The sequence below is a fragment of the Thunnus maccoyii genome, chromosome 6 (assembly GCF_910596095.1).
Source record: "Thunnus maccoyii chromosome 6, fThuMac1.1, whole genome shotgun sequence".
Lineage (NCBI taxonomy): Eukaryota > Metazoa > Chordata > Actinopteri > Scombriformes > Scombridae > Thunnus > Thunnus maccoyii.
In genome coordinates this window covers 18882022-18908621 of record NC_056538.1, presented here as the reverse complement: position 1 = coordinate 18908621, position 26600 = coordinate 18882022, and the positions used below count along the sequence as shown (strand labels likewise).

The 26600-nt window shown below is 41.1% G+C and overlaps 1 protein-coding gene across 5 annotated transcripts in view; it reads left to right on the top strand.

Annotated features, from left to right (window-relative positions):
• Window positions 1-26600, top strand: part of rsrc1 (arginine/serine-rich coiled-coil 1) — a 226724-nt gene that overhangs the window by 101404 nt on the left and 98720 nt on the right. For all 5 annotated transcript variants that reach the window (XM_042413936.1, XM_042413939.1, XM_042413937.1 and 2 more), the window contains 2 exons: window positions 2062-2184; window positions 24836-25069. In XM_042413936.1, the coding sequence (XP_042269870.1) occupies window positions 2062-2184; window positions 24836-25069 (357 nt within the window). The remainder of the gene's footprint in view (window positions 1-2061; window positions 2185-24835; window positions 25070-26600) is intronic.

The following is a 26600-nucleotide window of genomic DNA, read 5'->3' as shown; positions in this document are numbered from 1 at the left end:
CTTCAAAAGCAAATCACACAATGTAATTGTGTCCAACCTCACATGGGGAAAAATAAAGGCTCATAAAAACATCCCCTTGTGATATGGGATGAAAACAGAATAATACAAAATAAGACAAAGAGAGCAGGAAACAGTGGAAAGGGAGTATAAGAAAGAAAATTACTTTTGCTCTTTGGTCATCATACAAGTTGTGTATCTTTCGATATGGTGGTTGCTCTTGATGGCAATTCAAGTGCAGTTGTTGGATGCGATCCGTATAATTTTGATGCTGACCCTTGTCCACCACAATGTCAATTGGCCTGCAAGCTGTAGCTACCCATTTAGCTATTGCTGTTGAAAGCCTGCTGCTTGTAGGTTTGTCCATGAGTTTCCCTCACACACTATCAAGCGCGGTTTGCTGCAAATGGGATTGTTCGGGGCTAATAAGGCTGCCTGCATTAGCATTAGCTGTGTGCTTCACTAACAAATAGTATTTAAGACTAGATGTACTCAGGTGGTAACTCAGTTCACATCAACAGTAACTACAAATAACTTTGGTCTCGACAGACCCATCTGACAGGGCTTTGAAAGTGAATTTGCCATTCTAAATACTTTTTTCTTTATCCATCGTTCCTTGCTAATTGCCATCCGACTTAATGCTAGAGGGCTAAACTACACGTGAGGCAAGGGGTCATCATAACAGATTCTTCTTCTTCATCTTCGTCTTCTTTGTCTTCTTCATCTTCTTCTTCTTGTTTTATTGTGGTTCGCATCCAGCTTATTGGTGCATTACCACCATCTTCCACTCCGGAGTGTGGATTCAGACAATAGATTTATGATCTAAATCTAAATAACCTGCATTAACAGCGTCAAAAAATTAGTGGCACGCGTTATTATCACGTTAACTTTGACAGCCCTAGTTTTTTTTTTATATTACCTTTGCACAGACTTCTGTGAAAATGTGTGAGCCAACGCCACCTTCCAAAAAACCCCAGCTCACAACTGTGTGTTTCTACAGTGTAATGTGTGAAGTGCTTGTACCAGGGATGTTGAAGTTATTTCATAAGGCCCTGCTCCTGGGATCCAGCCCTTAGAATACTAATAGATCTTTCCTGCGCTGCTCTAAGTGGTACAAATCTGGTTTGATAGTTCAGCCTCTGTGTTATTTGTATAGCTTTTCCTTTTTCTTCTCTTCTCCTCTGTCTTGCAAGAGCTCCCATAGGACCAAGTATGTTTTTTTTTTTTTGTCTGTGTGTGCTAAAAAGATTTGGGTATTTTTGGCTTTGGTGAAACAAAAGAAGAGATTTTAAATAATGAATATTGCTCAAACTGTTTGCGCAGTAGAAGAGGGGGGTTTCTGCATTTACATTCACCCCCATAAATGCCTCCTGCTACATGATATCAATAGGAACGCGGTGTGAGTGGTGTTTGGGAAATAGACGCTACACACACTGCTGTAGCCACATTAAAGAGCAGCAGAGCACCAAAGGGCCCCTGTGGAGGAACTGTAGGGCATCCTGCATGGCTCTGCTGCTCTGGGCTGTAGAAGAGCGTGTTCACTAATGCAAAGTAGCCGTTAGAGCTGATGATAATAGATGAGGTTGTCTGGAACATTAGGACATATTTACTCTTGAAATAAACGGCAAAATAAACTAGAAATCCAGCATTGCAGGAGAGGGGGAATATTTCCAGTGATGGCGTCTGAGCTGCTGTGGATGAATGAACAGTTTGAGTTTGATTTTGGCTCTGTAGGTTTCTTTATGGATAGTAAAATAAGAGAAACTATAGAATGAAGCTGAGTGATTATGATACAATTTATGATCCTGATCATTCAGCTTAATATTGTGATCACTATTACTATAAACAAATATTTATTGTCAGTGACTTTCAGAACAAAACAACAAAAAGATTAGTCAAACTGGGCATTCAGAACAAATGAACATGTTTCAGTGTTGCTGATTTGCCAATATCACAAAATGATTAATTGTAGAAACCATGACCCTGCTGCATGATTGATGTTTTGTTTCAAGGATCCTGCCAAAATCGGAATTAAATTTGTATGTTTCTGTCTGTGTGTTCCAGGCGAAGGAGACGTTCCAGCAGCAGTTCGTCCCGCAGTTCATCTCGCAGGAGGAGGAGTCGCAGTGCAGAGAGAGACAAAGGGAGGAGCCACCGCTCATACAAGTCACGCAGCCGAGACAGGAGGTAACACGAGCACCACACACACACACATACATGTTCACGGCTCATTGTTAAATCTGCACGTTTTTTATTTTTTGTACTTGGTCTTGGATTGAGCAACCATCAACATAAAGCTTTTCTTAAGAAGTGAAGATCTGAAGCAACACAGGGCAGGTTTAAGTTTCATTTTTTTCCCCAAGTGGTATAAACACTTTCGATCTTGACGTAATTCATACTTGTCTGCTACACAGTTTTTGATTCAGAATCGCATGTTTCTTAAATTTTAATTGTAGTAATGAGAATAATACATTACCAGATATTTTTATGCACCCACAATGGTCCCACAATATCCAAAAAGTAATCCATTCTGAATTAATTTGTAATAAACAATGAACATTCAAATGTAGGTATGTATGAAAAGGTATGAAAAAATTGAGCAGAATAAGTGATGAGACGTAGCTGCATCATTTGCGAGTGACAAAAAAAATAGGCTACAATTTGAAACCCCTGTTAGGTGTGCGCTACAGATTAAAACATGGAATGTCATTGCACACGTTTCTGATTAAAGAAGCAATAAGACTTTTTGGAAGTTTACTGCAGTGTAAACAAACACATCGTTTGGTATTTATGTGTTATGTCATCAGATGGAAACACATGGAAAACTCTATTTGGGGTCTGGAGTAGCATTTTGCATGTGCATGTTCCTCTGACTCAGTTTGCCCTGACTGGTTGACATGATATCTATCTCAATGTGGGAGTGTTAATGAAACAGACCCACAGAGACAGCAGGTCATATGCAACACCAGTCCAGTCCTTCCAAAATCTCTTCTGGCAGCAGCTCTGCTTTCACTCATTAATGCAAATATAACATCATTACCCACACATACTTTGTTGAATTATGATTATTATTGGTGTAGCTGACTCCTCTTTGTTTTTTTTGCTAACTTATTCATGCAAGACTAATGTGTACACACCTGCACCACACTTCTCATATACACGCACACACACACACACACACACACACACATACACACACACACACACACACATACAGCCACAGTCAGTCGTGTATCCCTTTCAGAAACATAAAGGGAAAGTCTCTGCGTGTGGTGGTCCATGTCATTAGCATAGCTAATCTGGTGCTAATGAACCAGTAAACTGTGCTGTTTTTAAATCCCTCGCATACACGCATGGACACACACACGCACACACACACACACACACACACACACACACACACATAGTAACATGCACAGATGCACAACTGAAGAAAAGGTTGTCATAATATATGCGCGAGCAAGGCCTTTTGTTTACTTGTGTATGGCTGCGGGGGAGAGCAGAGATCATTTTAATCACAAAGGAAAAAGTGTTAATATCTTCATTACAGAAGTGTCAGGATGAAGGGATGATACAGCAGAGACTTTTTGACATAAGAATGGTCGATGACGCCACGAAACGAATCAGCACTCTCCAACCTAATGGTCACAGAACATTTTGTGGCTTTGGGACAAGCAACACATTTCAGTGTTGAGCTGTGCACTGAAACAATTTATGGAGAGAATTTGGCCAGACTGTTTTCACACATTCTCTCCCCGCTCTCTGTGGTACGGTGGCAGTCACTCACAGCGGCACTGGTGATTAAAACATCAGTCGAAAATGGCATTACTGGTGTGGTGTGAGATGAAAGGTGGAGGGGATTTGGGAGATTTAGAACTACAGTCGATGACATCGGTGTTTACAAACGCTGCTCTGTGATTAGGAGGGTTGCGTTGTGTAATCGGCTTAGCGGTGAGCGAGGAGCAGGTGGGTAGGGCCGGCGGTGGTGGAGGGTTTGTGTGGGTGTGTGTGGTAGGGTGAAGGTGGAGGCGGCGATGGAGGTGGGGATGTGCAAAATGATGGCATTGATGATAAATTTATGCGGTTATGTGATGGCAGCTACAATCTGTGTCTGCAAAACTTGTTGGCGGCCACATGTGTGCTCCTGTTTTAGCAGTAGAACAATTCAATGGAAATCCAGTTATGGCATCTAATGAATTGGACTAACTAAGACAAATCATATAATTATCCTGCCTTCAGTATCTTGAGTGTTTTCTGCAGGACTAGGGGTGATTGTAGTATTATAGTCTTGTACTTTGTGGTGGGATACTGCTAGGGATCAAATTTGAAGAATTTGTGGAATAATCAAGGTTTCATGATTATTATGTATTAATTTATTTCACGATACTAAAATCACATGAGCATGTTTTGTTTTGAAGAGGGAACATAAGACACACGTCGCCAAGGATTCTGCAACAGTGGGTTGAACTGCGACAGTACCAGAGGTAGAGAGGTAGTCTTGGGCTAAAAGTGAATAAGAAAAATGAAAATAAAAAATCCATGCTAAGATGAACTTCGACTGGACATTGCAGTAATTACTTGAGTTGATTTCTAATGTATAAAATATAGTATTTTTAATTATTATTGTTAATATAAGATTAAGATGAACTTTATTGATCCCCTCGGCGAAAATTTTACTGATGTAGGTAATAAACTGAAGTGTTTTTATCATCAGCTGTCATCCATGCCTATTTTTGATTCATTTTAAATAATTTTAATTAATTAATCATTAGTTATTAATTCATTTTTCATTCATTTAATTATCTAATTTTACATTTGGCCTGAGAAAATCCTGTCTATTATTGTTTTTTTTGTTGCAGTTTTAGTGAAAATGAAAGAAATAAATTGAGAACATCTCTTAAGCAGGTGTTATTAATCACTAAAATGCAATTAATTAGATCTCATGCTATAGTGCTGGAAGTCTATAAGATTCTAATGTTAGGTTAGTCGTTTACACCTGGCATATTTACCTACCATACCAGCGTTTACTCAACACATACAGGAGGAAGCAACAGGATGTAAATGGACGCACTGAAACCCTTGAGGGGATTGCATGACGTTTTGGTGAGCCTTAATTTATAAATGGTACAATGCTCCTTTTCCTGCTTTGTTGCCGTTGGTTTATGTTGCACAGAAAGCCCGACTCTTAACTCACCGCTACTTCACTGATTGTAAGTGACGCTTTTATATTTAACTCCCTACCAACTCGATGTTTCACTAAAGTAATGTTTTTTTAACTTATTACTGAGTGTCTTACCTTCACTTGAGCATGTATAGCTGGATGGTGATCTCGAAGACATTGCATTAAGTTCGAGGTGTTGAATCCTTTAGCAGCAAGTTTTTTTCAGCAAGTTTTACAAATTGGAGATCCATCTTCTTGAACAACCTCCTGGCCATTCTTTATATTTCCAAAATACTCAACGATAATCAAATACATTGACTGTGTTTTGGTGAATACATGCTTCGATGTTGGGTCCCTCAGCCATATAAGGGGAGTCGCTCTCGTGAAGGCATGTGTAACTTTGCGTACCTAACCTTGTTGCAGCATAGTATTTTAAGCTGGTATATCAGATTTGTTTTGGTTCCGCAAGAGAACCTCCACCTGCAGTCTGCTGGTTGTGCCTATGGATATTTTTTTAACACAATTGTCTGGCTTTGCTTAATTTTCCTCACCGCACAATCATTGTTTGTAGAAAAACAAAGTACCATAATGTCCCTTTTTTGAGAGTGAATACAGAAACATACGGTGTAGCTGAGCCTTTACGGTTATAAAACTGTTCTAAAGCACAGTTAATAGTGAAATTGGTTAGTCGCTCCTAGACACTGCACATTTTGCATCCACTGTGACTGTGGAATGAAAGTGGGCTGGTGTGCACTGTGCACAGGTGCCCTGACTGCCATTAGTCAGAGGAGTGTGTGTGTTTGGATGAGGCTGGCTGAGAGCCTGGCTGATGGATCAGAGGAGGATTGAGTGGACAGGACCTCATGATTGATACGCAGATAGGATATGAGGTGCTGCCTGCCACCCCCACCCCAGCCACACCAACCTGGCACCACCACCAGAATATGAAAGAGAGAGGAGAGACCAAGTGCACCGACCACAGAGAAGAAAGAGAGAGGGGATGAGAAGTTCGAAGAGAATGGAAAAGTGTGGAGAGAGTAGGTTGAGTTAGTGCAGGAGAGCGAGAGAGTGGAGAAGAACCTAAAGGAGGAAAATGAAGAGGAAAGACAAAAGCGAGCACCGGTAGAGAGAACAGATAGGCTTGAGAGTAAGATATTATTCAGAAGAAATGAGAATAATAACGTCTGCATCAGAATATTGCGGGGGGGAAGAATAGGACCATAGTGGGGCCGTCGTGGGTTGAAGGGAGGGAATATTATTACCTTCTTTTCAATCTCTCATGTATAAATAAAAAATAAAGAGATACATGAAATAAGAATAATGCTCTATCATGTGTTTACCATCTATTGTTGCTTCCTCCCTCTCTCTCCTGTCTTTCCCTCTTTCTCCTTTTTTCCTGCCCTCAATCAGAGAAGGGCCAGGTCCCCCAGAGGCAGTCAATCTTGCCCTGAAATGTAAAACAGACAAGAGGAGCAGATTACCTATTTGCCATTAATGTTTATTCCCTTTGATGTGAGCAGGCATATCAGTGTGTGTGTGTGTGTGTGTGTTGGCGCGTGCAGGCCTGTCTAACTGTGTGCGCACCGGCAAGCGAGCATGTGTGAGGTTGATTGAGCGTATGCATGTATGTGCAGATTTGCGTGGCTGCGTGTTCATGGGGGTGGGGTGTCACGGCCTAGTCCACTGGGGAAGAGCAGAGCGGAGCATGGCAGCAGCAGCGTACAGTGATCTGATGTGTACCCAGTCCAACAAAGACGACACGGCCTCTCATCACAGTTGGATCACAGGCACGTCTTTAGGTGAGCTCACCAGAGCGGTGTAGTGCTGGGCTTTTATGGGTGGTCACAGCAGGGGTTACATGTGTGTGGCTCAGTCAGTCATTCTGTCAGTCCTCCATTTACTTAACAGTTAGCTTTAGACGCACTATTAGAAGACATGGAGGAGTGGCAGGAGTGACAAATCCTCCACTTGACCCATCAAAGAGAAGCTGAGCAGTTCGCTCACTGTTGAGTATTCACACACGTGTGTGCATGCACTCACATAGGTGAGCATATACTGCAAGGCACACACAAACGCTTACATTTTCCTCATTAATATTTCAGAGGTGTGTTGAGTTAGCAGGGCAGAGTGCTAGCGTCAGGATTTAGCCCTGCTAACACTGGAGCGGCTTCATCACTGGGCTGCTGTCATGATTTTAAGGAGAGTGAGACCTCTAATTATCTGTCTTTCCCCCAGAGAAGATAGATAGCAAGCTAAACACACCACCCAGCATGCTAGGCTAGCCAATCAGAGTCAGGATTATCTCAGCCACCCTGGAGCCACAGCTGCCTAGATGAGTTCAGAACTGGTGTTTAGTTAGAGCTAGGGCAAAGGGGAAAGGCACCTTATTTTTAATGTTTGTTGTTTGGGGGGAAAAAAAACTTGACACATAAAGAAGTTTTTCTTTTTAGTTCAGTTTTTATTCATTTTTGTTGATTCTGAGCTTTCAGAAAACACACTTCTAGCTCTATACACTGCAGTATTTAAGGTTTAGTGTAATAAAGTAGTTTAAAGGATGTTTTTATTAATAAGCTCCCAGGTTTACATGGTTGTTGTGGTGCCGCAAGAGCTTGGGTTTCGGCCCCGGTTCTAGTCAGTCTCTTACATTGACATACAACATAGGATATAAGAGTAATATTGAGACACTTAGGGATCCCCTTAGGGACATTCTCTTGTCCTCCTTCAGAGAGGTCAGAGGTCAGGTCTAGCTAGTTTAAAGGCCTTGGTTGGGTCTGGGGACCACAGTGGTTTGAATTAGGACCTTCTGTGTAAACTTAATCAGTTGAAATGTCAAGGGCTAAAACCACCATGTTAAGAGAAGTAAGGTTCTGTTGCATCTTCAGCAGACTGCTCCTGTGTCCAGAGGGGCTGGGGGGGACAACTGTTTAACTCCTGTTTTCAGGCTGAGGCAAGAGGAGTCTCTAGTTTTATCAAAGATCAAAGTGGTTGTTACCTAATCGTATCAGGGAAGCTGTTTATGACAGCATAGACATTAGCTAAAGGCCTCCCTCTCTGAATATGGCATTTCAGATGTATGGTGCTTTTTACACCCCAGAGACAGAGAACACACTTTCTTCTCGAGCGTCCATACACATACACTAGAAAAGATTTTTTTTTTATTGATAATAAGCTTATCTCGCAGGTTCACTCTTGTGAGTTTCAAAGCATTGTGATTTCTGATCAGGCACCTCTAGTCCTGGATTTTTCTTTTCCTGGCATTGGTCAAGCAAAGAGACACTGGTGATTTAACTCAACTTTACTATCTGATGAAGGCTTTGTGAAGTATATAGCAGAACAAATAATTTTCTTATTTGACACAAACACTTCCTCAGAAGTCTGCAGCTTAACTGTATGGGACACCCTGAAAGCGTATTTGAGGGGGCTAATTATATCCTTTGTAGCAAACAAAATTAATAACTTCTGTAAGAAACAACTAGACCGCTCAAATCAAATCTTCAAACTAAATAAACAGTATGCCCAGACCCCCACACCTGAATTATATAAAAAACAATTAGCACTCCAAACAGAATTAAACCTCGACTCAACTTATCAGACAGAGAACCTACTGCATAGGGCTAAGAGTGTCTTTTACAAACATTTTGTAAACATTCGCTTTACAAAGCGAAAAGTCAGGAAAGCTATTAGCAAATCAACTCAGAGGATGAAAGCTAAACAAGTCATCACAAAGATCTGTATGGACAATGACGTCGACGGTGACATTAGATTCGGCCAAAATCAGTGAAACATTTAAATTCTATTCCAGGTTATGATTTTTCAGTTGAGTAAACATCCCACCATTGCCTCAAGACTTTACGAAAAGACTAGAAGAACGGATAACAACAAAGGAAATATCTAAAGCCTTATCAGCTATGCAGATAGGAAAGTCCCCAGGGCCCCAGAAGGCTTTCCGTCTGAATTCTACAAAATATTTTGTCCACAACTCGCCCCTCACCTGACTTGTAGTCTCTCTGAGTCCGTTAGAACTGGTGGCCTCCTGCCAACTTTCAACTGGGCCGACACAACCCTCATAGCTAAAAAGGGAAAGGATCCTGATGACTGTGCCTCTTCTGGGCCCATTTCATTGTTGAATACAGATGTAAAGATCTTAGCCAAAGTTTCGGCTGGAAGATTAGGAAATGCTCTCCCCACTGTCATAGAGGCGGATCAGACATGATGTGCGTCACCTCTTTAACATACTGTACTCAGCCATGAACAAAACTCCTGAGCGCGTTGTCAATTTGGATACAGACAACTTAATTTTGGTTATAGAAAAATTTGGATTTTGATTTACTTCCTGGATAAAGTTATTATACACTTCCCCCTTGGCTTCAGTCTTAACATTCGATACACTCATAACCCTTCCATCTCCAGTGTGGACTTGCCAGGGGTGTCCTTTAAGCCCTCTACTTATTGATTTAGCAATTAAACCACTGGCTATCGCTCTCCACAGTTGAATTCACCTTTCAGGCATCTGGAGGGGAGTATCGAACACAAAGTATCACTCTATGCGGATGACCTGTTACTATACGTTTCCGATCCAAGTGCCTCCCTGCCTGTTGCACTCTCACTGCTTTACCAATTTGGACGATTCTCTGGGTACAAATTATACTTACACAAGAGTGAACTATTTCCAATTAATGAAGATGCATTAGAACTGGACTATTCAGATATACCACTTAAGATTGAAAAAGAGTGCTTCAGTCTCTATCGCAAGAAAATATAAAAACATCTTCAAAGAAAACTTTGTCAAATGCCTGAACCAGGTTAAAGAAGACAACAAAATGATCGCCCTTGTCTATGTCCCTAGCAGGATACATCAGTTCTGTGAAAATGATGATACTACCTAAGTTTCTATATCTTTAGCAGTGCCCCCCTGTTTTCATACCCAAGTCCGTTTTTAACTCACCAGACTCAGTCATTTAATCTTATATATGGAAAAATAAGCAGCCCAGACTTTGCAGGGTGTACCTCCAGAGACCTAGGTGTAGTGGAGGTATGGCACTTCAAAACTTCCGTTCTTACCACTGGGCAGCTAACATTCAAAGTTTTGCACTCTGGATGCACTTCCACCTAAAAATAAAATAAAAAAAAGAGATGACATGAAAAAATGTGAAAAGATTCAGCAGTTATTTATTTATTTATGAACATTACTGTTAAATTAGAAGTACGTAAAACCAGTGCTGTCTCCTGAGTTAATAACTACACTGGTGGGTTGTGGGGGGGTGTTGATACTGTTACTACTGTTATGAAACCACCTAACTCTGTTTAAGAATCTGTACTGCATTTGTTTTAAAACCAATAAAAAAGAATTGGAAAAGAAAGAATTAGAGCCTTCTGGTTATGAGACAGTCCCCAGAACACTTGGCCACCCTGCTATGTCTTGCTGCCTGCTTGTACTGGGGAGTCTGGATGGTGTAGTTCCATAACACGAGCACTGCTCTCTGCACAGCTCCAAGCATGTGTGTGTGCATGCATGTATGTGTGTGCAGGGGTGAGCGATGGCCTGGTATTTATTTCAAACAGCAATTTTCCCCTGTATGAGATGAGGTGTTGTACATCTGCTAGATAGCTTTTCCTGCCTAGCCTCTGACATGGAGCGCGCGCAAGGTCATCCAGGCGGCTTGGGATTGGGGAGGGCTGAGGTGAGGAACTGAATGGAGGAGTGGAAAGGTCTTACAGGGGGAGGAAAGCAAGGTAGGGCAGTTGTGTGCAAGAAGACAGAAGTGGGGTGAGGAAAATCAGCAGGTTTATTGTGGGTGAGCAGTGCGGCCTCACAGCCTTTCATTGCACCTGGATTAGCAATTCCCCTGTCAGGTGGCTGGGTGGGAATTTTTCTGCACATTTGTGTCCAACATATATTTATTCACACAGTGCACCGTGTGTGTGTGTGTGTGTGTGTGTGTGTGTGTGTATGTGTGTGTCTGTCTGTCTGTGATGTAGCAGGTGGTTTTGGGTGTTGCTGGCTTCATAAGGGAAACGTTCCTGAGTGTGTTTTGAGGACATGACAAGTGAAATCTGGTTACCTCAACAAACTGCTGAGCTCTTGCCATTATGAGAGAACCATAAGGCATGAATGGTGGTGTTGATGGATAGGAAGTAGATGAGGAAGAATGCGAACAACCCCTTACTTCTTTTTCTTATATAAGGTGCAGTATCTCACTTAGTGTTTTCTCAGTTTTGTAGTGGTCTTAGGTTTGTCTGGAGTGTGCTGCACTGGAATTTAAGAGCAGGCTATTCACTGTTTTTTTTCATCCATCTGTCTGTTATCCCATGGACTCTCAACATCTTATCTTCCTCCCCTTCCACAGGATGACATTTAGCCCTTTCTTCCTTCTTCCCCTATTACCGAACTTGCAAAGTGTTGATTTAAACTGAAAGATGACCTGGTTTATTTTGGCTGCGTCTTCTCTACTCCATAAAAATCAACATGCTTCCAGTCGTGAGATCTGAACGCGTTTGTTGTTGTGTTTCTCTCTTTCCCCCCTCTCTCTCTCTCTCTCTCTGTCTTACTCTCTTTCTCTGTGTTGTCTTTTTTATTTATCTGCTGTAAAGGCCAGTCAAGCGCTGCTCGGCTTTGTTGTCAGAAACCTTTATTTACCAAAGGGAGGAATAAGTGACTGACACAGACAGCCTCTTTCATCCTCGCCTCGCCGCAAGCAGTGTTCCCCTCTACCGCCAGAGGAAAATCCCCCCCCAACCCCCAACCCCTCCACCCCTCACTTCTGCCAAGCCATCCTGCCCTACCCCACTCCACCGCACCCCTCCATCCTGCGGGCTCACAACACACTAGCCTACTCCCCTGGGTAGCAACCTAGCTGTAGAGTCTGCACTGTGTAACACACACACACAAAATTCACCTCACAAAAGGCATCACGTCCGTCCTCTCACATAGGCGATCAAATGAGGTTAGTCCAATGGTCCCAAACAAAGACTAGTTTAACATCAAAGAGTTGTCCCTTTTCTCTTTTTATCCATCTGTTGAACAAACTGGGAGTAATGTTCCTTCCTTCCTCCCCTTTCCTCCTTCCATCCTTCCTTTCTTCCTTCCTTGCTTCCTTGTTTCCTTGCTTCCTTGCTCCCTTGCTTGCTTGCTTTCGTGAAGGGAGGAATCTATCAGGCATCTCGGGTTTCCTTGGGTGACTGATCAGTGTGTCAAAAACGACTCAAGTGCCCTGATTTGTGCTTAAATCAGAAAGTGATTTCAAAAATAGGAAAAGAAAATTACATTCATAATCAAGAGTTTGAGCTGGGATAACACAGCATCATTCTCATTTATAAGCTTGTGAAGAGAGGTGATACTGCATTTCCCATAAATCTCAAATTTTGTAATTTGGTAATGTAGAGGAAAAACATAATACTTACATTTTAATAAGATATGTCACTCTATAATACTTTTTCTACAGACATTGAGGGTGCATGAAGTCAACAGTACCTGTTTACTGTATGTGGCTTACCTGTTCAACTAGAACAAGTACCTGGTAAATTGAGCATGTTGTGAAAAGTGTTTACTGTAGCCCTTAATCACTTTCAAGACAGAAAGAATCTGAATTTTATCTAATAAAAGGTAACAGTGTTTCTTTTTTAGTTATTTTTATTTTCTTTTGTTCTTGTTTTTGAGTGTAGATATGGTAAGCTAAAACCTTTTTTTTTCTGTGAATAGGTCTTTTAAATGTGCATCTGTCAGCACTTGATATGCTGGTAAAAAGTAATTTTTTTTGTCCTTCATAGCAAGTTTCATCTGATGGCCACTCAGTTATATACTTGTACACATTTGTTTATACCGTTTAATATCATTCAAATCAAAAAATGATACTTAACAGAGAACATAAATAAAAGTTAATATACAGATAGTGATAATGTTAAAATAGTGAAAGAGGCACTGTTTTCTAATTTATTTTATTTTTTTTAAATATCGTAATGAACATAATTATCAGCTAGAGCCAAAGCATATTTTAAGATATGTGCTTCTGTTTTCCCCTGATAACTGTATAAATAACCAATATTGTCATAAATTCTTATTACAGTATAAATTCTTCACATTTATATAGGATTTAAAATGTATCTCAGTTTTCCCAAAGTTGACTCAAAAAGCATTATGTTTTTTTAAGTTTACGGCTCTAATCATTGAGAGTGCTGAGTAATTTGTCTTTTTGAAGGCTGTGTGAATGAATGCAAATCTTTGTGATTATTTTAAGTATCATAGAACCCAGATGAGTTACTTTATATCTGTATACCAAAGACAAAATTTGTCTGTTTGATGACTGAAACCCGTGAGAAGTATGACACTCCGACTGTACTTTCTGTGGTAGAGATACAGTTGCACTATTTTGCAAATAAAACCTCTATAATGCCAAATAATGCAATCAGTCCTCATTGTGTTCACTTCATGACAGTGAAAAGCCTCATCCGTCTGGCCAGACCAAGAGAAAGATGGAGGCAGAAACTCTTTTAGCTCTGGCATAGGAAAATGAACACCAAATGTCTCTCTCTCTCTTTCCTTCCTGCCTTCTCTCTGTCTCTCTCTCCTATTTAAGCTTCTTGAAGTTCTTCCAAATTGGGTTTTAAATGCCAATTAGGAGGTTGAATGTAGTAAAATAAAAGCAAATGCAGGCAGGATGGCCTCACCTTCTGGCTGGTTAGGCTTCAGAGAGAGCCGAGCCGGACCTTTGGCTCCCAGCGAGGCTTTGAGAGAAATATCCTGCCTAATGAACACATTAATTAGAACCATAACTATTTATAAGATGATAATTAGAAACGAAGGGAGGTAAACTGGGCTTTTCCTGCAATTAATGGAGGATTAATTACGGGAGCTAATGAAGTGGATTTTTGAAACGCGTGGAGGTGAAGTACAGAGATGTGCAGCTCGCTTTGTGATCACTGGCATAATTATTTTCTCCAGCGCCAAAGCGTTTGAGGCCCTGGTCCTCGCCGGCTCAGGCCGGCTAATAAGCATCATTGCATCGTTATATATGCACTTAAAAAGACTTGCCACTGAAATGACTGTCTAATTATTTCTAATTGGCAGGCCCTGTGTGTTGTCATTGAGCTGTTTGGAGCCGCAGCGGAGCCCTGGGTCTAATAACGCTCTGGGCGGAGAAGGAGGGGGAGAGAGAGATAGAGAGACAATGACAGAGAGAGAGAGAGAAAAGAGGCGGGTGGGTGGGTGGGGGGGGGCTCTACCAGTTGCCTGCTGCTCATAGCCGGACCTCCACATGGCCCCCCTGTGCCACTCGCCCAGCAGGACAGCAGGTCCTAGAATGACGCCCGGTGCACTCAGAGGTCACCTTGCCAAGTAGCCGATTAGCAAAGTTATATTTTAACAGTGCTTATTTTCTCCCCTTTTAATTGGCTTCAGCTTCTGCTCTTAATTTATGCAGAGATAAACACACCGTCTGTCCACAGTTCTTGTTTTCACTCTTAAACATACTACACACACACACAGACACAGGGAGGGAGGGAGGGAGGTATGTTTATGTGCTGTGTGTGTGATTCAGTGGCCAGGTTTTGAGCCAGTCCGTAGAGACCCATGCTAAGAGAGCATGCATGGACAAACCTCAGTCAGGCGTGTTTACCTTGTACTCTAGTTATACTCTGGCTCAAACCATATGGACACCAATATTCTCTGGGATTCGGAGGATGTGTGTGTTGAACTATATATCTTTAAGATATGTTGGCACAGTCCCACTCAGAACAATACATAATGTTGTTGTTTTTTTTTTAGTACACATGTATCAATAGGGTCATAAGCATAATATATTATGCATAATAAGCATAATATATGTGCATGTTTACAATATATTTACATTTTCATTATGTGCTGTTTTGATCTCTGCTTTGACCGTGTAATATTCACATGTAAGACATTTCATGTTTAAGAGTCTTATGCGCTACGAGAGTGTTTGAATGATGGCCTAGGATTATGTGTGTGAGCACCTCACTTAACTGGTTCTAAACAGAGCCATGTGCGTCGTCCTGCCAAAAAACCCTCTGTCATTCCTCCTCTCCCCCCTGGACAACTTGAGAGCAAATTGCCAGCTAATGGAACCACTGCCTGCACTTGTCAGTTCACTGTGGACAAGCAAGGGAACCACACAAACACACACACTCACACACACGCATGTGGTTTCACTCACACGTTTAGTAATTTATTTGTGGAAAAAGAAGAGAAAAATGAGAGAGAATGGCAGAGAAATGAAACAAGGATCATGTGCGCCTTGACTGAAACCTTGACAATCTTTTTGAAAGTAATGAAACACTTTCTCAGCATGCGCATGAGGTTTTCTATTTGAAATTTGTCTTCCTTTTTTGTTCTGTCTATCCATTCGGGTTTTGGCAGAGTCGAGGACATGAGGAGGAAGTGGAGATAGATGGATCGCCCAAAGGATACGTGGCCAACTGTCGTACGATTGGCTGAACAAAGAGCAAAACACTTCTGTGACTGGTTGAACAGAGAACTCGACGTCGTGATTTTGGCTTCAAATCAAAGCAGGAAAATGTAATTATTTTAAATGCAGTCAACAGTTTTGTTGGAGCGGAAGTATGCCAGATTTCTCTGTAAACTCAGAGGGATATTGACACTCAGAAAAAGTGGGATAACAAAGTGTGCCCTGTGTCTCTCATGCGCTACTGCAGATGTGTAATGACTTACATTTACGCCATCACTTTAACATGTGGCATCGTTTGAATCTTGCTTTCAATCGTCTGTGGCAAATCAAATCAATATTTTGACTCCTCCACTTAAATATTTAATATCTACGGCAAGTTTTTGTAAAGATTAAAATGTAAATATATAAAATACATTCAAAAGTTTTAAACCATATATATAATCAAACTGACCTTGGGTGCACCAACAATAACTTTCTATAGATGTTAAGGAAAAGAATTTGGGATGTTGTGGAAACTGTAAATGCAGTAGTGTGTGCGTAAAAGCTTCCAATGTATCGTCCCAGTGTTCCCAGAATATATGACCAAGTTCTTCCTGCCATCTCTCAGAGGATTGTGTTTCTTGAAATTGTACTTAAAAGGTCTTTATGTTGTCTTCATTTCTCTTTTGCTCATTGGCTCATTGTTTTCTCACCAGCCTTACAGGTCTGTGTCACAGTACAGATATCACCCGATCTACCAACTGTGATTGGTAAAAGAAGGTAAAATCTGCCTTCTTTAAGGGCTACTTCTAATTCTGTGCATGGGACATGCAGACTATGAGAAGCGACAGATGTATTGGAGAGGAGAGGCTTTTTTTTTTTCTTAGAAGGTGGAGTGTTTCCTCTTTCTATTCATTTTTTGATCTCTCCTTCTGTGTTCATCTTTCTTTCTCCCCCTCCTTGTTCATCTTGACAGCAGTTCATAAAAATTGATTTTTAGAAACTTCTTTATGAGACAAGCCTCTGTTCTGTCAGAAGACAACTTTATGTTATTCCACCGAAGAGGGGGAAACTAATAGTGCTGTGTTTTTTACAGGGTGCTATTCCAGTTGTGTCTTGGGTGTTTAATTAAGTGTAGTTTCCCTTTAGTAGTGGAATGTGTGTCTGCTTTTTGTCGGCCCGTTCCCCGGTGCCTTTTACAGTCCACCCACATGGTTTGTCTCAGCGTTTATGATTTTTCTTATACCGGAGTTGTGAGGTTCCTAAATCACTTAAGCACACGGGGCCGAACAGTCCACATTTAAACAATAAAAGGCTGTTATGCTAAGGGCCCTCAGATCTCCTACCACTTCATAAATACATGCGTATAAAAGGCAGAAAAATACATCTTCCCTGACCAGAGAGAGAGGGAGAGCGAGCGTCTGAGAGCACACCTGCTAATTGGAGCCAGCTTGATGTGAAGCACGGCTGTCTGCTCTGTCTTCTCCATAAGTCCCATTCGTTTTTTTCTTTTCTTTTTCTATCTTCCCCCTTTTCTTGTTACTCTGGTTGTTCTTGACGCCCCAACTTTTATAACCTTTTTTTAAATTTCTTTATCTAATTGATTCTCCTTCCTCCTTCTGTCCTTCACCTATTGTCTCCTCCTCTTCTGTCCCTCAGCTTTTTCTCCCTCCCTGCTTTCCACCCTCTTACAGATGGAGGCAATGACAACCAAAACAACTCTCTCTTAACTCAGTGTAACTAATTGTTCTGGGCCGTGATGGATGGAAGGAGGGGAAAAGTGGGTTTGCGCGAGTGGCTGTGAGCGAGTTGGCAAGTTAGCACCTAGTCTAAGTGTGACCTCCACTTGACCTTGCGTCTGGGCTGAGTGGCTGAGCCAGGGCCCCCCTCAGCTCCAGCTGCTAATGGGTGTCATGTCGAGCTGCGGCTGCACAGAGGTCAAAGGTTGCGGGTGCTCACCAGACGGCCAAGTTTAGGATTGCGATGAGGAGGCTGAGTGACACTGGGCATATGCGCCAATGAAGACGCCGGGTAATCAACACATGTGCATGTAGCGACGTACACACACGCGACCATGCACATAGACACACTCGCATACACGCACGTGGAAACCACATCTTGCTGCAGAAAGTCATCTTTTCCCTCATCGTTGGCTGGCCGTTGTAGGTTCATATAGATCTGAGGGGTCTTTGAAGGCCTTTGAACTCTGCTAAATGACTTGACCTTGTGGCTTGTGGCTGTAACTGTGTGTTTGGGTGGGTATGGGGAGGTAGGCAGTGGGTGGCCTGCATGGGGTCTCATTTCTGCTTCACAGCATAGCAGGGCATTGCAGACGTTTGTGTTGACGACTGCTAAATTAAAAGCAAACTGAAGATTATGACAAATCTAAACATTGCTTTTATGAAGCAGAGGGGGACGGAGAAAAAACATTTCTGTGAATCTTTCATGCTCTGTCTTTGCTGTGTTAATTGTGCTCACAATCAGCTACTTTGCAGTGATTCCTTGTGTGTTATTTAGCGCACGTGTGTGTGTGTATGTATATTTATGTTTCTGTGTGGGCGTGCGTGGTGGATGACTGAGTCTGTGTGTGTGTTAGCGCGCGCGCGTGTGTGTGTGCATATACTGTGAACCGAGGGAACAGATAATGTGGCTCCTTGGAAGGAGGAAGCAGCTTGGGAAATGATTTCAACAGCTCTCATAATTAGAGGAATATCATAAATTAAACTTGTGTCTGCCGTTGCGTTTGAAGAGCACTCAAAAGTAATAAATTCTGGATGGTTAACATATTTGCATTCCATTCAGCAGGCAGCGTCAGGCAGGAACAGCTGTTTTCCACGTCTTTTGGCAGCAGGAAATGCACATTTCTCACTCAAGGTGCTTTTAGACATATTGAAATGGCAGAAAAAAGAAAAGTGACTTTTAACTTGAACATGAAGCTGCTGCTGTGTGCTCTGTCACTGGAAATAACTCGGCAGGGAACAGCGCATTAATGAAGTTCTTCAAAAATGGATCTTCTCACTTTCAATAGGCCTGTTTCTTTTTCAATCTGTCTTTTGCTTGGAAAAGTCGACTGGCAAGCTTTTTTGTAGTCTGTGTGTGCTGGTGTGTGTGTGTGTGTGTGGCTGGAGAGTACTCTCATCTAAGGTTTTCCCATTAATTGATAGGTCTGTACCAGCAGGGTGGGTTGTTTAAGGCCGTCTAGTAAAATACATTGTAGATGCAAAGAATAAATACTTAAGATTTGAAGCAATTTTTAGGGTTTCAAAATGCCACCTTAGTAGTGACAAAAACACTTTAGCTAGAGCTAGTTGATCAGAAAACTGCAATGATTTTGCATTGTATTTGTCTCAGTTCCCAATTTTTAGCAGATTTTATATGGCACCATTTAATCCAGTCTATCTAGCGTTCCACAAGTAATTCCTATTGGGAATTTAATCTGTATGATTTTAGTTACAACTAATAGTCTTTGAATCAGTCCTGCACCTCAATCCACTCCCTTTTTGTACATTTTTTATATTTTTGCATAAATGATTTCTTTCCCTGATTTTTCTGAAATGTAAAAGCATGATTCCAGGATTTTCTGTTTTAGGCTAAACGGGTATCTACTGCTGTCTCAGCCAATGGAATCTGACTACTTTGTGATTTTACAATGATTAAATAATCATAGGGATAGCGCACGACAGCTTAGACTTATAAAAGCTGTAGTTGTAAACAAAATAATTTTGGTATATCTTTGTTAAAATGACAACATGCTCATGTTCTGCAAGGAGGCGCAGTTGTAGATAGTCATTTGGCTTAAAATAGAAAATCTACATCTGCTACTCCAGAATTATGTTTCAGCTTTCAGGAAGACTAATGAAAGAAAGACAAATACACTGTGTAGTAAAGGGGTTTTAGCACAGAGGCTGGCGTGGTGGGAGGTCTACTGCCTGTAGAAAAACATTTACAGTAGCTTCTGCACATGAACATAATCTAGATGATGGTAAGATATAAAACTATTACAATTTTAAATCCTTCTCACTTTATCAAGATCATTAATTTTTATTCCTCATCTTCAAAACAATGTCTACCCAGGTAATAGAGATGGTAATTGTAGACATAATAATACATACACAACATATGTTTAGGTCCAGTATAAGTCTCGTAACAACTCCTCTCTTGCTTTTAGTTGGGCCCAATGAAATCCGTTTTCATTTTTTCCCAAATTCCATGCTTTCCTTTTTAATTTTTCTGAACTCTGTGCTTTATGATTTAAGCACATTTTGTCACCAGAAAAATTTCAACAATTCAATGAGAAAGTATTCAAAATGTAATCATATAGTGAATGAAATGAATATAAATCAATGAATTTGTAATGATGCAACACAACATTGCACTATTTTTCAACCAAAGAAAGTGTTTCAATACACAGTACACTCAGACATTAGCATGAAGTGAAACAAGTATGTAAGCCCTATGGCCTGAAGTAATCCTTCACATTTTTGTGAGTGATCGCACTGTGCGCCATAAAAAATGATAATCAGAAAATAACATTGGTGAAAGAAGACTTATAGTGAAGGGATTTGAACAGCGATTTGTTCAACCTCCCAAAGTCAGAGTGAAGCCACTAACAAGCTGTAGGGATAGTATCTCACTGGGAACAAATCTAAAATGTCATTAAAATAAATAATATTCCTGACATCAAAATACTGAGTCATGTTTAGAAAGAATAAAGAACACAGACATCGGTCAGTATCAGTCTTTCCTTCTGTCTTCTGTGCTCCTCCCTCTGCTGCTGGTAGAGAGGAGGGGCTGGTTTGTCTCAGCCAATAGCTAAGTTACAAGAATTTGCCACATTTTAAGATTTGTGGCAAACTTAAGCTAAACAGTTTGGCTACGTACAGGCAGCTTTGGTTTCAGTTTTTTCATAACAATTCACTATGGACAAAGCAGTTGAACATATCACTTTTCTACATGTTTCTGCTTGTTGAACAGGTTTTTTGATAAATTACTCTTACTGGCTTTTTATTCATGAAGCTTTTATTGCGCTTTCAGTAACAAGCCTGTCATCAACTCAAAACGTTATCTTCACTTCACCTGGTTCACTGTCTCCACCACAGTGTGAGTATGTGTGAGTGTGAGTGTGTGTATGTGTGTGTGAGGGGCTCAACTCTGCCCTCAGTGAAACACCAGCACAGACAACAGAGGACAGAAGCAGCGCGCCAATAAATGACAGCAAAACAAGACTCTCAGCATAGTTTTTTCTGTTCATTCGGCTTAACGCTTGGGGAAGACCCGGATTTTTATAAATTGCATTTGCATTTTGGCAAATTCCACAATATTCCGCATTTTACAGTTGATTCCATTTTTATGATCAAATTCCGCAACCCTGTCCATGTTTCCCGCAATGCAGAAATCATAGGGCCCTATTTTAGTGTATTGTCGGTAAGAAAGACGCTGGTCAGACAGACGTCCACTGAAATACGATAGGTTTAAAGTTACATAGCCTTTAATCACTGCTGGACCATACTGGCCTACTGGACAGGGACTCTGCTCTGGGCACCACTGACAACATCACTTGCTATGTTCCTTAGCAGTTGAGTTTTGTGCCACTGGACAAATACAATATGGTCGTGAACTTTGTTTTGTCCTCCAAACAGAGTAATAGTGGTCGGGGAAACGAAGAAACGGTGAATGAATGAATGTCCGTCACTGCTGCTCGAATAGGGGGAAGATAAGATTAAAGAAACAATGAGGATGATTGGTCCATGTGTGTCTTTATTTGTGTGTGTGTGTGCACAGAGGAGTTGCTCAGCCCCGTCCCTACACTGCGTAGTAGGAATAATGATTTAAATGGGGTCAGATTCCATTGGAGACGTTCACCTGTATCTGACACTAGTGGTATCGCGTAGCTGCCACTAATGTCCAATTTTCAATGAAAACAGAAATAGAATACAGACTGATAAGGGTAACACACCATCCAGCTTCACACCCGACCACATAATTACCCCAATGGGCTGTGGTGAGGTATCATATCCTGGCGCGCACCGGGGGGTCAGCGGCGATAAGCTTCAGCACAGCTCCCAACATGCAGCATAATTACTCTATTGATAATTCACCAGGAAAATGGTCCCAGCCAATTGCAGAGCTCCGATTTAATGGATTGGATGGTGAAACGAGGGAGGAATGGAGGAAGGGGGCTGTGAGGGGGCAGCTTGTGTGTGTGTGTGTGTGGGGGGGGGGGGGGGGGTATACGTGGGGGCAACCAGCAAGGGCCTTTTATTAGAAACGAAAATATGTTTAGGCCATAGGGGGACCCATTTTCCCTGGAGATAATAAGGCCAATAAAATGTAAAGCAGGGGAAGGGCTTGGCATGGGGTCCAACTGTGGCTGTTTATCTGTGTGTGTCCTGCATTAGCCCATTTATCCCCAGCCTCAAATTAGCTAATCATTCTCCAAGGGGAAGGACTTGGTCAGGAAATTGACATTTAGCAGCATAGGCTCACTCTATTAACTACAGTAAATTTAATTTGCTGCACACCCCAGAAGTGGGCTGTTTTCTTTGCCATCAGAGGGAGAAAGGGAGAGGGAGACAGAGAAACGGAGAGAGAGAGAGAGAGAGAGAGGAGAGAGAGATTGTGTTTATTGCATCTGCTGCTTCTGGCCACAATTTGCTTGGCTGTAAATATAAGACTTATACTTGGAACACTGCAACCCTGTTGTATTTCCCCTCATGTACTGTTGATTACAAACATACGCAGTCATTGTCAACACATAGATTCACTCATTCCAAGGCCTGTTTGGGCCATTGATGGATTATCTCGCCTGGAGACTCCAAACCCCAAAAATGCCAATGTTTTTCTTTTTCCTTTTTCCATTAGCTGTGATGCTCTGACTAGCCTAATCGTAGCGGTAAACACTCTATTAAACATGCTAAATCAAATGTCCGATGACCGATGACTGCTCTCACCTCTACCTCTGAATCAGACGTTTGATAATAATTATTTTTGATGATCACTCCAGGGTGTCTGCTTTAATATCTGTTCTGCAGAATGCAATGACACTGGCTTTACTATAGGAAAAGTTACACATGCCGAAAAGGAAAGGAGGACTGCTGCAGCTGCTCGGATAACAGCGTTATCCTAAACAGAGCTGAAACAATTAGACAATTAATCAATTAGTTGATCAATAAAACATTAATCTGCAACTATTTTGATAATCTATTAATCATTTAAGTTATTTTTTAAGTAAAAATGTCAAAAATATAGAATGCCCCAGTTGCATATTGGTTAAGATACACACCACATAACTGGAACATCTGCAGTTCAATTCTGGCCCCAGATCTTTGTTACATGTCGTCGTCCTCTCTCTACCCATGTTTCCTGTCTCTCTGCACTTTAGACTACCAAATAAAAATGCCGAAAAATAATCTTTAAAAAGATTTTAAAAATTCATTACTTTTTTAACGTGAAAAATTTCTGTTTTTCCCCAGTTCTCTGAAAGATTGTCTGGGTTTTGGACTGTCTGACATTTAAATATGTCACCTTGGGCTCTGCGAAGCTGAAATAGACTTTTATTCACTTTTTTTCTGCATTTTTGTAGTGATGATTAATGGACAAAATAACATAAATCGCTAATGAAAATTATCGTCAGTTACAGCCCTGGTGATGTTTTTAAAGATATTTCTGTCTGACCTTTGCGTATCAAATAGGTTTGTTCACTGCAGATCTGTGTTTATGAAAAACTGAACTTCAAGTAAGTATTTTTTTTTCAATGGGAGATTTTCTTTTGGAAAGACCTCGAAATAGCGCAGCTACTCTCCAGTGATCAGGATAGCCCTAGTCTAATTGATTGCAACAGTTGTCAGAGTGTTGTCTGTTAGGATGGTGACAGGCGTCTGAAGAAAATGATTAGTTTTCTGTCGGGAGAGAGACAGCTCTGGATGTCCCAAACTGCAAACTAATAAAGGAGGGAAAGCAATAAAGCTCGTGGACAGCAGGTTTGACTGTTTTTATAGACAAATCAATAAAATGATAGATGATGGAAAATAACGGCATCTCAGCTGCCGATTTCTTCTGGGGTTTCAAATCACACACACACACACACACACACACTTCAGCAGAATATGTCGAAAGGTTTTGTGTGCATTACTCGAGGCATGCGCAGCGACACATAAAGAAATGTTTATGTTTTGGTCATTTGTGTCTTTTGTGTGTATGGCACCTATTGAGGCATGAGTTACACTTTCAATTCTCCTCCTGCCGGCGTTAATCCTATGTTTGTGTGTAACTTTGTGCGGTCATGTTTGTGTGTCATAACTAACAGAGTAAATCTCCTGCTGTAAATCTTTTTGAGACCAGAGGGTCAGTGTCAGGATCAATACCGAGGACAGGCCTCCCTCTGAGCCCGCTTCTAATTGGCTCCATCTCAGCAGTGTATGTGTGGTTGTGTGTGTGTGTGTGTCACCGTGTATGTGATCATTGTATGTAGCTGTATTATTAAGTTGATCCAATGAAGTATGAATTTGTACATTCTTGAGTTTTTTTTTTTAAACTCAGTTTCACACAAAGTCACTGTCTCCACAAAGACCTCTATGTGTCAGGTTGGGTGTCATTTACAGTTAATCATATTGACTCTGGTTTTGATTTGATTTCATTTCTGCCTATTAATTCTGCCCTCCCCCATTATTTATTACATGTATTATTACTATATTATGTGTGTGTGAACAAAAGTCTTGCTATGGTAAACGTAAAAAAAAAAACAACTTCTTTTCAGCAGATTCTGGCATTAAAAGGAAAAAGGGTAAAATAAAAAAGCAATACATGTGTGTTTGTTTTACTGTTGTTTTAACTTCTTAAGTTGGATAGACTCACATGAGCTGATTCTTGTGTATTGTGACTTATTTACATAGGCAGAAATCTACTGTAGAAACCACAAGACATGCTTTTATCTGTGGGAAAACACTCAGTAGCTCCTTCTATTCCTATTGCTGCTTTCTGTTACACTTTCCACACACATACACAACTGACAGGTGAGTAAAACAAGCTCAGCCACATTTGCGCGAAGTTATCAAAAGGCATTCTGCAAAATAAAGATAATGATAAGCTAAAGTAGACACCGCGCACTAGGTGAAAGAGGACATAAAAGAAAGGTTGCTTATATTAAAGGTGTGTTTATGGAAAAGCGACCAGCATCTCACTCCTGAATTAATGAGGAAAAAAGAAAAGAAGGGTTAGTTTGTTGTATAATCAGTTGTTAATCGACTGTAATCGTAACTGTATTGTCATCTTCCAGGTCTCATTCTCGCCACCGACGCTCTCGCAGCAGGAGCGGCAGCCGCACCCGGAGAGGGAGTCGCAGCCACAAAAAGAGTCGCAGCCACAGTCGCAGGAGGAGCCGCAGCAACAGCAGAGATCGAGACCGGAGCCGGCGCAAGGGCCGCGACCGGGACAGGGAGAAAGAGCGGGAGAGGGACAGAGGGAGAGACAGAGACAAGGACAAGAGTAAGGACAAGGCAGAGAAAAAGGGGTAAGTGATGAACGACCCTTTACATGCAAGCATACATGGCAGGTAGACGTAAACACACCGAAACAAGTCTTGGGGCGGCTCAGCTCAATCCAAAGTGTGGACGCCACAGGAGACCAGAATATTTTGGTCAGTATAATACAGACTTAAATATGGAGCTTAGTCTGAACTCCTCCATCCTTCCATCCATCACTTGATCCTTCCATCCATCAATCCATCAGTCCCTTTCTTCCCCAGTTTCCCTTAGCAATCAAGCATTGGGCCACACTGGCCTTGTAATGTGATATAATTCCCTCTTGTAAGAGAAGATGTCGTGCTGGTATAAGAATAGATGGTAGGTAGGAATGCTGCATAGGTTCAGTTTTTAGAGAATGTTTTGGTTACCAGATGAAGTCTGATGTCTTTGACCCTCTGGGCCCACCTGCAATAAGTCTAGATACATAACAAGATCATATGCATCTCTGATGTCTTTGGCGTTTATACCAAGAAAAAAAATAAATAAATGAGAGCCTCTTATTGAGGTGAGAAACACTGGCAAATAAGATCATCACTTGCAAGTTTATATCCTCTAAAGGCTGTGTTTTAACAGTGGTACACTCCACTACAGGCCTAACTACCTTAGAGGCCTCTCTTTGCCTCTACCAGAATAGCACCCTTAATCTGTCCCCGGTGCGGCATGCTCTAATGTGATTGGAGGCCACTGTAATATGACTGGTACCCTGTTGTTGTCTGTCATATTGAATGGCACAGATGTGTGTATCAAACTATGGATCCCATGAGTGATGCAGACCAGCTGCCGTGCATCGCTTCTATTTAAGAGACGTTATCTCCCCAGGTAAAATGTATCTGAACTAGGGCGGGGAAGTTAATCAAAAAGTTACCAAAACTGACATTATAACACTCTAACCGACCAAAAAAATAAACTTCCTCATTCAGGCTACCATTTACCCCTTCAAAACACAATAACTAATGTAACCCTATAGGTCTGAATACACAACCAGTATGTGTGAAGACAATATTTTCGAAGCTTTCCGTTTAATTTGCTAACAGAAATACGCAGTTATGGCCAATTTATGATTTTATGACTGTTGGATCTGACTGAAAATGATTTCCATTCCTCAGATGTATTCTTGATGCAACAGTGCAATCAAATGATGAAACTCATCACTGTAGCAATGGCCGTAAGAGATAAAATGCAATATATCTAAGAATATTTTTAACACTTTGCTCGTGCACCACTGTCAAACTGTCACAGCACTTATACAACAGAAAATCGTGTGTGTGTGTGTGTGCTGCTGCATCTAATTAAGTGAAATGAATGCTAATTATTGAAAAAATATATCTTCTGAAATGAGGATTTCAGTGGAGAATTTCTTTTTAACAAGTCTTTTATGTATTTAGAAAGAACTATACATAAATATAATGTAGGAGAACATGAGCGTGATTAGAAATGAAGGTTAAGCAGTCACATAATGTTCAAGCTATGCTTTCTTGTTTGTTTACACAATTACACAATGTACACAAAAGCATGTAA